Here is a 12,597-nt window from a genome sequence, read left to right as displayed (position 1 = left end):
TAAAGCAACGATTCTCAGTTTTGGCTGCTCATTTGAATAACCTGGAGAACTTTAAAAATATTGATGTCTGAGTCCATTCCCAGAGATTCTGATTTAATTGGTCTGGAGTTCAACCTCAGCACTGAGATGTTTATATCTCCCCAGATTATTCTAATGGGTAGGTGGTCAAAGTTGAGACCCGCTCTGATAGTTTTCCCTGGTGTCTGGAAGAAACAAAAGAATTTTTAATATCCATGCTTACTATATTCAAGAAGACAGAAATAATATTGAGAATTTTGATAAAGAATTAAAATTACAATAAGGCGTAGTAGATCTGTAAAAGTACTAAAATGAAACTCTGGAGTAGAAAAATATAAAAAAAATTAAGAACTCATTGAATAAGTTTAATACCAACTTTGATATAGAGAGAATTGCACTGGCAAATAGGTTAGAAGAAAATACTTGAAAATATGTCAAGAGAGAACAGGATAGAGAATACAGAAGACAGGAAAAGTGTTTCCGTCTGCTAAAGCTGCCAGGATGCAGTATAGCAGAAATGGGTTGGCTCTTAAAAGGAGATTTATTAGGCTACAAATGTACAATTCTAAGGCTGTGAAAACGTCCAAATTAAGGCACGATCAAGAGGATACCTTCACTCGAGATAGGCCAATTGCGCCAGGGGTTTCTCTGTCACTTGGCAACATCTTCTGGCCATTCTCTCCTGGGTTGGTTTCCAAAATGGCTCTTTCAGCTCCTGTGAGTCCTTCTCTTGGGTTGTCAGTGGGTTCTCTCTTAACTTCTCCTGGGCAAACTCTGAATTTCATCACCTAGCTAAGCATCTCCCATGACATTTTCTGTCTCCGTGCATCTCTTTTTCCCTCTGTATCCTTCACTTGGTTTCATCTCTCTATTCTCTGTAACACTCTGGGCTCTCTGTGTATTTTCTGTCTTTTATTCTCTTCATACGGAACTCCAATAAAAGGATCAATACTCACCTTGAATTGGGTGGGTCATATCTCTGTGGAAACAACCTAATCAAAGGGCCCACCCACCACTGGTCTGCAGCCACAAGACTGGATTTGAAGAACATGGCTTTTCTGGGGTACATAAAAGTTTCAATCAGCACAAAAAGTCGTAGAAGTAATGATGAGAAGTTCTAACAAGATTTTAGTAAATGAAAAAAAGAATGAGATAGAGGCAATATTTGAACAGATAATTTGTTAGAATTTTCCAAAACTGATGAAAAACATCAAACCACATAGTCAAGAAGTCCTTTAAACCTTAAGCAGGATAAATGAAAAGAATCCATACCTAAGTGCCTCATAGTAAAACTATAGAAAAAGAAAACAAAAAGTACCTAGGGGGGCGAAAAAGATTATTCTCAAGGAGCAAAAATAACTGATGAACAAATATTCAAAAGAAACAAAGAAAACCAGAAGAGAGTGTGAAGATAATTCACCAAAGCTGAATGAAAGTAATTGCCAACGTAGACTTCTACAGCTAATGAATGAGAATGAGATAAAGACATCTTCAGAAATACAAAAGCTGAGAGAATGTGTAGTCAGAAGAGTAGCAAAAAAAATTAAATGATATTCCTAGGCAAAAGAAAAATGATCCAGATGTAATGTTGGAAATGCAACAAAAAATTAAGAGGGGCAAAAAAAAGAGATAATTATATGGGTAAATCTAAATTAATATCTACTTGGGAAATAATAATATTAATGTAGCATGAGATTTAAAATAATCTTAGAGTTTAAATACCTTAGAGCAATGGAAAATAATTTGGGAGGGAGATAAATGGAATTAAAATGTTCTAAGTTCCTTTCCTAGTTTGGGAAGGATATAACAATATCAACTCCAATAGACTGTGATAAGTCAATGATACATGTTTGTAATCATTGAAAATGTGGTGAAAAATTTACTGTACAAACTTTAACCAAAGGAAAGCTGGTAAGGTTATATTAATATTGAAGTAAACTCGAGGGCAAAAAGCACAAGTAGAGATAAAAATGTGTACTTAAAAATTTGTGTAACAATAAAATGATTCTAAATTAGTGTGAACAAAATAATGGCCTCAAAATATATGAAGGAAAATAGTACTAAATGGAGAAAAAAGCCATAGTCATAGTGAGAATTTAACATACTTTCCTCAGTAACTAATAATACTAATGGACAAAAAAAAAAAGCCAATAAAAATGTAGAAGACTTTAACAATACTCATTTTTCAGGTCTTAATTTATATATAACCTTTTTCAGGATGTCTTCCCTGATTCTCAGCTTCCCCCAACTCACTCTCCCTCTTTCATGAGTTGATCGTGCTGCTCCATGCTCTTAAATGGAACCTGCTCTTCTCCTTTCATCACCCTTGATAGGAATCGTATGTTGGCTATCTCTCTAATCTCTTCAAATGCTCCATGAAGGCAGTGACTATGTCTGCCTCATTTTTTTTTTTTCTGTATACAGCACATGTTGTACTTTCAAAATTATTTTTTGAGTAGAATTGGACAATATGAGTATGTACTTAAAGATGAGTTTGTATTCTCCTTTGATTTAATTATCCCAAATAAACGTTCCATGGGAAAAATATGTAGCCCAGTCTGGATTATTTTTGGGTACAACTGTGCCATATCTATTGCTAAACCTAATCACCAAGACTCAGATAAAGAGTTGAAGTGTGTACACACACACACTTACCTAGATTTCCCTTCAGTATCATATATAGCATATCAAATACACACACACACACACACACACAAATATGGATGTCTGTATATGTAGCTGTATAATTTTTGTACACCACAGTATAAAACTAAGCTGCTCAACTGTATTTATCCTCTCAGTCCTCAGTATAGCCAGATAGTGTTTGACTGTGGAGCCCACTGGGGTTGGTTGCCACAGGCTGTGAATAGCCTTGCCTATGTACCTTGGTGTGTCATACAAATGTCCTCATTTTTTTTTTTTATGGGCAGAGTGATGTGAGAAACGTTGGAAAGTCCCCATCTAATGGACTGATATAAATATTAAGTCAAATTGTATCCATCCTTGAAGGAAATTAAATCAAAACTGGTAGTAAGAAATTCTTAATATGTAGCAGAGAACATATTTTATCAAGCTCCCACTACATGAAGACCACTTCACCTCAAAGGCAGAGAGAAAAAAAATTTAGATTACAGATTATAGATTTGTCATTAGGCAATGCATTATCTAAAATCTATCACTTGTGCTAATTAACGTGATAAATAGTCTCTTCCATGGTTCCTCTATTGTCTCCTCAGAGCTGATTTCATAGAGATTCTGCACTTACCTTTATCATCCCTTGGTGTCTTAAGCCAACTTCACTCATCAGAGTATCTGTAAACTACTACACAGGAGTTGAGGTATAATATTGGTAATTCATTCTTTGTGGTGGGAGAGTTTATTAAATGGGAAGCCAGAAAGCTACACAGAATTACAAGGCAAGTGAGGAGAAAATACTGAAAAAATAAGCTATGTGGTCATAGGCTGATAGGGTAAGGCAACGTTAGCTGGTTCATTGATGACTAATTTTGTGCCCTAGTTTGCTAAGCTGCTCAAAGCAGATGCCATGAAATGTGTTGGCTTTAACCAATGGGAATTTATTAATTTATAAGCTTACAGTTTTGAGGTTGAGAAAATGTCCTAATCAAGGTATTTCTGTAAGAAAGTTGCTTTCTTATGAAAGACTGGCTGCCAAAGATCATGGGCTCCTCTGTCACATGACAAGGTACATGTTCTTGTCTGCTGGTCTCTCCCTTCCATTCTAGGTTTCATTGCTTTCAGCTTCTTGCTTCCGTGGCTTTCTCTTTGTCTGAATGTCATCCGTTTATAAAGGACTCCAGAAAGAGGATTAAGACCTCCCCTGGGCCATGACTTAACTGAAATAATCAAATCAGAAGTTCCTACTTACAGTAGGTTTACACTCACAGGAAGAGAGTGTAAACCTTAGCTTCTTAGCTTTAAGAACATGATTTTCTGGGGTACATACATCTTGTGAAGAAGTCAGTGCAGGAGGGAGATGATAGCTGATTTTAGGAATCTGGAGATCTGAAATTTAGTCCTAGCTCAGTCTTGTGATCGTACAGAAGACAGTGAATCTCTCTGGACTTCAGTTTCCTCATTTATGTGGGAAGGAGTTAACTGAGGCTCCTCTTTCTTTGGAGTCATGGGGAAAAAACCGAAATTTGAAATGGTGCACTTTATTGTCAGTTAATGTAAGAAAGTTTAAAAAAGACCTCCCCAGGTCAGAGAGGTAAAGACACACTCTTGGCCTAATAAGGTTGGAGTTACTACTTCACAAGAAATAGAAACAATGATATATAAACAGGAGGAATATTAGTTGTTTTTTTTTTGACGTAGGAAACATAGGTAGCTTTGAAAGGAAACTAATACTTGGAGTGGTGAGATATGCTCAATTCCTGATATTTGGTGGTGGGAAACAAGCCACAATCCACAGTGAGAGTGTCTCCTCATTTCCTTCTCATATATGGGACCAGAGCAGTGCTTTTCTGCTTCTCTCCATAATAGCTCTGTCCAGCTGTTACTGGGTCTGGAGACCCACAGCTTTTGTCTACAGATAAAGGAATAAATCCATTGACTTTCAGAGAACATTAGAGCCTGTAAATTTAAAGACATAAGAAATATTTTTGGCAGATTGGGCTTGATTATTTGTTTAGGGAGGGGAAATGTGGCTGTGGAAAAGCCTGGGCTGGGTTCACCTGTGAGAACTCCCTCCTAACGCAGCACGGATGAGATAATACAAGTATGGGCAAAATGCCCCAGCCTTATACATATGTGACATCTTCACTTGAACTCTTCAGGAAAGAACTGCTTAGAAGCTGTGTGTTAGTCAGGATACTACAGGTTATGCCCTTGCAGCACAAAAGCCCTAATTTAAGTGGTATTAAATAAATTTCTCATTCATGCTATATCTCCTTTCCAGGTCAACTTGGGACTCTGACCAAAGTTATTCTCACTCTTGTATCTGGGTTGAAAAGCATGCATTACCTGGAATGCTGGTGGTCACCATGGTAAGAGAAATGAGAACATGGGGAAACACACACTAACTCTTAAAACTTCTATCACTTCTCTTTGGCCAAAGCAAGTCACAGGGCCATGCCTAGATTCAAGGAAACAGAGAAATGTCATTCTGTCAGGTACCCAAGGGAACAAAACCCAGGATATTTGAATAATCGTAATTACTACCACAACCTCATTGATGTTCAGTATATTTTCAATCTCATGAAAGATGGGTAATATGAAGATATCCAGAAAAGGTAGCAAAAGTGTCTCCCTTACTTAATGGTCAGTATCTGTATTTAAACTGCCAGACAGAGAATGTTCTAGTTTGCTAGCTGCCGGAATGCAGTATACCAGAAATGGAATGGCTTTTAAAAAGAGGAATTTAATAAGTTGCTAGTTTACAGTTCTAAGGCCGAGAAAATGTCCCAATTAAAGCAAATCTATAGAAATGTCCAATCAAAGGCATCCAGGGAAAGATACCTTGGTTCAAGAAGGCCGATGAAGTTCAAGTTTCTCTCTCAAGTGGAAGGGCACATGTTAAACACAGTCAGTTTCTCTCTCATCTGGAAAGGCACATGGTGAACATGGTCAGACTTCCTCTCTCATCTGGAAGGGCACATGGTGAGCACGGCGTCATCTGCTAGCTTCTTCTCCTGGCTTCCTGTTTCATGAAGCTCCCCGGGAGGCATTTTCCTTCTTCATTTCCAAAGGTCACTGGCTGGTGGAATTTGCTTCTTGTGGCTATGTCATCCTGCTCTGCTCTCTCTGAATCTCTTTCATTCTCCAAAATGTTTCCTCTTTTACAGGACTCCGGAAGCTTATCAAGACCCAACCAAATGGGTGGAGACATGTCATTACCTAATCCATCTTAACAACCACTCTTGATTAATCTCCAAGGAGATGATCTGATTACAGTTTCAAACATACAGCATTCAATAGGGATTATTCTGCCTTTATGAAATGGGATTTAGATTAAAACATGGCTTTTCTAGGGGACATACATCCTTCCAAACCAGCACAAATAGTGAGGGACATCTATTCATGAATGACCACCTAGGTAGAGAAAAAATGTGCCCAAAACTCCAGATTGTCTGAGAGGAGCTAGAAACACACCTTGTGGTTCAGAAATGGAAAGAGCTTACCAATGTGTTATATGTAAAATTATGTGATTTGATTATGACTACAAAGCTCTAACAGTCAAATCTTTCCAACTACATACCAGTCAGTTCCTGTCTTCAATAGGTTTTAGTTGATGTGCTCCCTGAGTGAAGAGCTGTTTTCCACAATTCCCAATGATTTCTCACACTGCTTCTAACCGAAAGTTCTCAATTCATTGTGCATTAGCCTCATTTATTTCAGTCTTTAAATCTGCATGCTATTTGGTTATTACTGATTGCATAGTCTCTCTAGCTCTATTGCTTTGGTGTTCTTTTAAGTGGAAGATGAAAAATATTAGAAAAGCAGGATAACATGCTTCCTTGTGCAATAGACAGAAAGGAACTCACAAGAAGCATCTCAGCTTGATACTTCACTACATCTCCAGACTTCCAAATGCCTAAAAGCAAGTGCATAAAAAGAAAGCGTGCGTGTGCACAGTGTATGTGTGTGTGTGTGTTATTCTCTGTTTTTTACACAAATGATAACATGTTATACTCACTGTTCTGACCATTTTTATCACTTTTCAATAACGAGTGATGAATATTAGCACATAGGAATTCTTTCTTTCTTTTTAATGCCCACACTTTTTCTGTTTGGACATAAAATTTATTTAACTATATGGCTAAATTTATTTATTTATATGGCTTTGCTTTTAAATCTCTAGTTCATGAAGCTGGAGATGGATACTCTCTTGCAACCATAGCTGTTTCCAAAACATAAACCTTTCAGACCATAAAGATCTCTACTTATTTGATTTTTGACAAAGTCAAATTTCCATGTATGACTTATATTAGTTCCACTTTCACTCCCTTGAAGAAATTCCACCTACAGTTCCTGCTAAGTGGGCAGGAAGGATACAACCCACCTGCTTTTTGGCAATAGATGATGGACCAAAAAAGGATTCCTGACAGGAGGCAGCCTGAAAAAACTAGAAATATAGTGTGCGTTGGAGGCTTAGAGTGAGGAGTCAAGAATGGTGGGTTCTCAGAGCCTGCTTCTGGGGGCCTCAAAACCACCTTTAATCTGGAATTACTCTAGAACTCTATTCTTAGAAAAGCCCAGTCTCACTGAGATCCAGATTTGGGATTGAATTGTGGCTCCCTGTATCCTTATATTACTTATATGATCCCTTATCCTTATATAAACTCTTTAGAATTCTCTTTTATTTAAACTAAAGAGCCTTAGCTAGTGCAGGCCACATATTTTGTTTCAACTCAGTTCTTGATGCATATTAAACAGCAAAAACATACTCCCACTGAATTCCCATGACAGTAAATACATAGCAAACATATTAAAGACCCACATGCTCATGGAGTAATGCGGAATTGTTCAAGGTGTAGTTCCTTTCCTCCATTGCTTCACAGCAGGAAGCAACACAGTAACGCTTGGGTGTGCAAATGATTAAGCTCAAGAAAATTCTTTGTGGGCTCAGGCCTGGATCTGCCTAGCCACAGTTGTTGTTATTTGCAGCACCTGCTGGGATTTCATAAATCCTGTCTGCCCAAATTTGGAGTGCCAAAAAAAAAAAAAAGAGTCATATTAGGCCTGGGATTCCAATGAAGGGCAAGGCCCAGTGGGGATCCCTAGTATTCTGAATTGAACAAGAATGGCAGAGAATAGGTTGAATTACATATTCCAATTTAGACATGATCTTACTCCACATCTCTGGGTGTGAACCCACAGTAAAGAGAGCCTTTTGAAGATGTTATTTTTGTTGAAGGTGTGGCAAATTGAACAAAGGTGGGTCTTAATCTGGATCATGGCCACAGGGAGAAGTAGGAAGTCCACAGAAAACTGGAAGAAAAGGGAGAGGACATCACTATGTGAAATGGAAGCTGAGGAACCCCAAGGATGCCCGGCAGCCAGCACCAGGATGCCACCGTCTCCAGGGAGAAAGCGTCCCTTTGCTGATGCCTCAATTTTGGACTTTTCCTAGCCTCAAAACTGTGAGCCAATAAGTTCACGTTGTTTAAACTAATTCACTGTGTGATATTTTTTAGCAGCTGACAAACTAAAAAATACTATATGAGAAATATAGAGACTGCTGAAAACTTTGATCCCCAAACAAGGTATCAGACCTATAAAGAACCTATTGTTTGGAATATCTGGTATTCCTACTGAAAGATGAAGTGGTGACAGCTAAATTCCTCTAAAATTGGTTATTTGGGGAAAGAGAGCCAAGTTAAGGGCTTGGAAAACATATTTGTCCTTTTTCTATTACTCACCAGTATATATATATATATATTTATATCTAAGAATATGAAAGCGATTTTCTCATAATAAAAATGGATCATGTTTGAATAAATACTCATGAATAACAGTGTTCCTTAAGCAAATTATGGGTAGAACTATTTAGTCCCTCTCTGCCTGGTGTCACATCACCTGGTATCTGGAGGAATGAAACCTAATTACTGAATATAATTACAATATAAAATACAATACTATAAAGCACTTAATCAATGAATATAATGACGATGCTGGTTACTTTCAGGCATTGGATGTATGAATATATTGAGTAGCTAACACCTTAAATTCTAAAAGAGTTCTGACATTGATCCTGGACTGAAGTATAGCAGTGGCCAAGCTCTGAGTAGGTTGTAGGTTGAGTGACTGCGTCATTTCTCCCAATCATAGGAAAGTAAGGTCAGGGGCTCCCAACGTCCTCTCCTTCCCTTCCTGGGTGATGGGAGAGGTCTGGTCTAGCTCTAAGCCACAGGCTTGTGGGTTTTGTAGAGGGGAACAGTGGAAGCAAGAGTGTGAGACTAGTCCGTGAGGTTGGCCAAAAGCCCCAACCAGCCAGGCCGCTAGTAACCTGTTAGACTCTCGTCTCCTGAAAATTCTGGAAGTCACCTATTTTTTTCTTTCTCCTCTGCTAGCACTCTGCTTCTCCAACTCAATAACATGATGCAGACTGAAAACTTCCCCCTATTTCCCATTTGTTGAAGTTACACTACAACCGTTTAGAGCTATTCTGATTCAGAGAAGATGTGGAAAAGATCCCTCTTGCTCCTTCTCCTTACTTGAATATCAGGCTTGATGATCAGTTCACTCAGATGCTGAAGATAGATCGTTGGTAGCAAAGAGCGGAAGTGAAATTCATCTGCATAGCACAAGAACCCAGATCTAGGTTTTCTTGGTTATTTTTCATTGCTGTATGAAATTGGGGCAGAGACTGGGGAGCAAGACCAAGCTGGGGTGGGGACGTGATGTACTGATGAGGCATGTCCTCTGGAGGGGCGGGCGTGGTGTCGCTGTGGAACACAGGAGCATATGCTCATTTTCTTCCTCGCAGTTCACTTCACTCAGAGGCCATATGAACCCTGTGTGTGTGTGTGTGTGTGTGTGTGTGTGTGCGCGTGCGCGCATGGATGTGTAAGCTGGAAACAGAGAGGAAAGCCCCAAAGGCCCCGGGAAAAGAGGGAAATGCCCGCCTGTGATTGTTGGCCATACGGATATAATGACTGTTCTTTTTGGTTGTTCATTATCCAAAGATAGGCAAAATGTTGCCATTATTTGATTTAGTGCCCAAAGAAGCGGTAAATAGGTTTCAGTAAATGCTTTGAGGCCAGTTCCAAGAACTATGTGCGAATTATGAAGTATGGTCTTGGGTAAATCTGTAAAACAAGTGTTTTTTGTAAGAAGGGGGAGAAATTGCCTTTATTTCTGTACACAGTATTATAAAAATACTCATAATAGTTGCAACAAAGAGGCTTTCCTTGCTAAAAGCAGATCTTTGGCAATAGAGTAAGATGAACTATTGTCCACATATCATCTTGCAATCTCTTGTCTGAATAGTGGAATAGCTGAGATATTCCTGGACTCTACGTGGGAGCATAGTATGTATATGAGATTTTGAAAATAGGTATTATTTCCCCAAATTGTCATATGATTTTATTAAATGCATGCATAATGGTAGGATCCAAGTTTCATTAAATCGGTTTAATATAAGTTTAATAAGTGAACTAAAAGAAGTATCATTGCTGCTTATATATGCTGTGTATCTAACCCTATCTGAGTACTCAATAGATGTTAACGCATCTTGATGTATTACTATTAACATAACTTAATTTCATTTTTAATAATAAGTATTTTCCTGGTTGAATCTGTAGGTCACGTTCATATTAGAAAATACAGAAATACTGAAAAATATAAAAGAAATATTAAAAGAACCCGAATTCTACTGTCTACACATAGAGATCAATGATAGCATTTTTTTAGATCAATGACATTTTAAGCTTTGTTTAACAAAATTATACTCATTCTGCATATTAGAATTTCATATACTAACTTTCCACTTAACATTGTATAGCATATATTTTCAGAGATTTTAAAGTTTATTTGGGAACATAATTTGTCCTGATCATATAGTTCAATGAATAGACCAGAATTTATTGGTCCATTTCTCAATCGATGAACATTTAAATTGTTTCTAAGTTTTTGCTTTTATAAATAATGCTGTAACGAACATCCTTACAACAAAAACATTGATTGCATCCCTGGTTATTTTCTTAGAAGAATTCCCAGAATTGGAAATTCTCAGTCAAAATGCAGGAATATTTTTGAGGCTTGAATTCTGGAAACCTGAACAAAGTACAAAGAAAATGTTCATCGACCAATTAGAAATGAATATGTTGACAAAATGAGTGTAATTGGATGGCTTTACCAAAATAACCATGGATGGACAGCTTTTGAGATAATTTCAAGTCCAAAGGAGCAAGGTTATTTGTAGACACTAGCCTGTACATCAGCAATAGTGTGGAGCCCTTGATAGAAAATAACCAATAAAGCTCTTCCTCCATGGCCTTTTAGGGATGTATTCTCAGCCACAGTCCACCTTGACTGGCACAGTTTGGTTTTCTTGTGAAAGATTTATTAGTCTCTGGAGTACATTCTTAATCATCTGTTTTCAGCTTATGGAGCACATTCATACGCTACAAAATAACTCTCATTAACTATTAACGCTGGCAGTTTCTCCAAAGAAGATATACAAGATTATCAAATGAAAAAAATGCTCAACGTTATATAGCAGTCAGGGAAATAAAAACGAGATACACCTTCGCACCTATGTAGATAGCGATAATAAAAATTGTCATCATCATCAGTGGAAAATAAGTGTTGATGAGGATGTGGAGAAATTGGAATCCTCCTACGGTGCTGATGGGAATGGAAAATGGTGCAGCCTCTGAGGGAAAGTTTGGCAGTTCCTCAAAAAGTTTACACATAGCATTATCAGATGGCACAGCAATTCTACTCCTAGCAATTCCGCTCTGGAAAACAGGGACTCAGATATCTGTACACTAATGTTATAGCAGCATTATTCACAATAGCCAAAAGGTGGAAACAACACAGATGTGCATCCATGGATGAAAAGATAAATTGTGTTATATACATTCAAGGAACACTATTCAACCATAAAAGGAATGAAGTTCTGATACATGCTACAACATAGATAAACTTTGAAGACATCAAAGTTACTTAAAAAGTTTTTCAAAAGCTGACTTACCCATGGTTATTTTGGTAAAGCCATCCAATTATACATTATGTAGAGTGAAATATGTCAGGCACAAAATGACAAAAATTGTATGATTCCATTTCTATGAAATATCTAGAATAGGTAAATACGTAGAGACAGAAAGTAGATTGGTGATTACCAGAGCTCAGGGGGAAGTAGAATGGGGAGTTATTGCATAACGGAACAGACTTTCTGTCTGGAGGGATGGAAAACTTTGGGAAATAGCAGGAACGGCTGCACAGCATTATGAACGTAATCAATGTCCCTGAATTGTACACTTGTAAGTGTTAAAACAGAAACTTTCATGTTACTTAAGTATTACCACAATAAAAGCAAATCTGTATTGATTTGAATGCATCTTTTGCTATTCTTTTGGCATCATGCACCACTGATCTGAATAGTGAGGCCACATATTCCTTACTTTATGCACTGTTCACCTTCAAACCTTCTTCTCCTTTGAAAATGATGCTTTCCGGTTATCCATGCTTATCCTCATCTCTGCCATCTGCTCATTCCCTCTTCACCACCTTACATGTTTGCCAAAATCTTTGTATTATAGATCACATCACAAATATCACTGTTCTCTGGGATCAGTGAATATCTGCAACGTGCAGGCAGATGGGAATCCTCATTCTGAGCTCTAAGAATGTCTCCTAATTTTATGCAAGCTTTTTTATGTTCATTTTCTTAAAGCTTTATCATTATTAAGAGTTCTTGTGACTTAAGAAAGATTAATAACCATTGTCTGTGCTTTACAGTTCCTTAATGTCCCAATAACATTCTTTTTCATTTCATTGAACAACATACTTCTATTGTCATCACCCAGAACTACTCTAGTTCTGAAATCCTAAATATTGATATTTCACTTAGACTGCATCATCTTTCAGGTCTCTTATTCCCTCACACTGTTA

The 12,597-nt window shown here is 37.6% G+C and overlaps 1 protein-coding gene across 2 annotated transcripts in view; it reads left to right on the top strand.

Moving 5' to 3' along the window:
* LOC143679526 (uncharacterized) overlaps positions 1-12,597 on the top strand; it is a 78,350-nt gene that overhangs the window by 9,499 nt on the left and 56,254 nt on the right. The window contains exons 2-3 of one of the 2 annotated variants that reach the window (XR_013173813.1): positions 4,937-5,024; positions 7,944-8,107. Coding sequence is in view for 1 of the 2 variants with exons in the window: in XM_077155856.1 (XP_077011971.1) it covers positions 4,937-5,024 (88 nt within the window). In the remaining variant the exon portion in view is untranslated. Of the gene's footprint in view, positions 1-4,936; positions 5,025-7,943; positions 8,108-12,597 lie in introns of those variants that run through there. The other variant, XM_077155856.1, reaches the window with a different exon arrangement.

Source organism: Tamandua tetradactyla, chromosome 4, assembly GCF_023851605.1.
Source record: "Tamandua tetradactyla isolate mTamTet1 chromosome 4, mTamTet1.pri, whole genome shotgun sequence".
Taxonomy (NCBI): Eukaryota; Metazoa; Chordata; class Mammalia; order Pilosa; family Myrmecophagidae; genus Tamandua; species Tamandua tetradactyla.
Note: the sequence above shows the minus strand (reverse complement) of the source record. Positions and strands in the feature narration are given on the sequence as shown.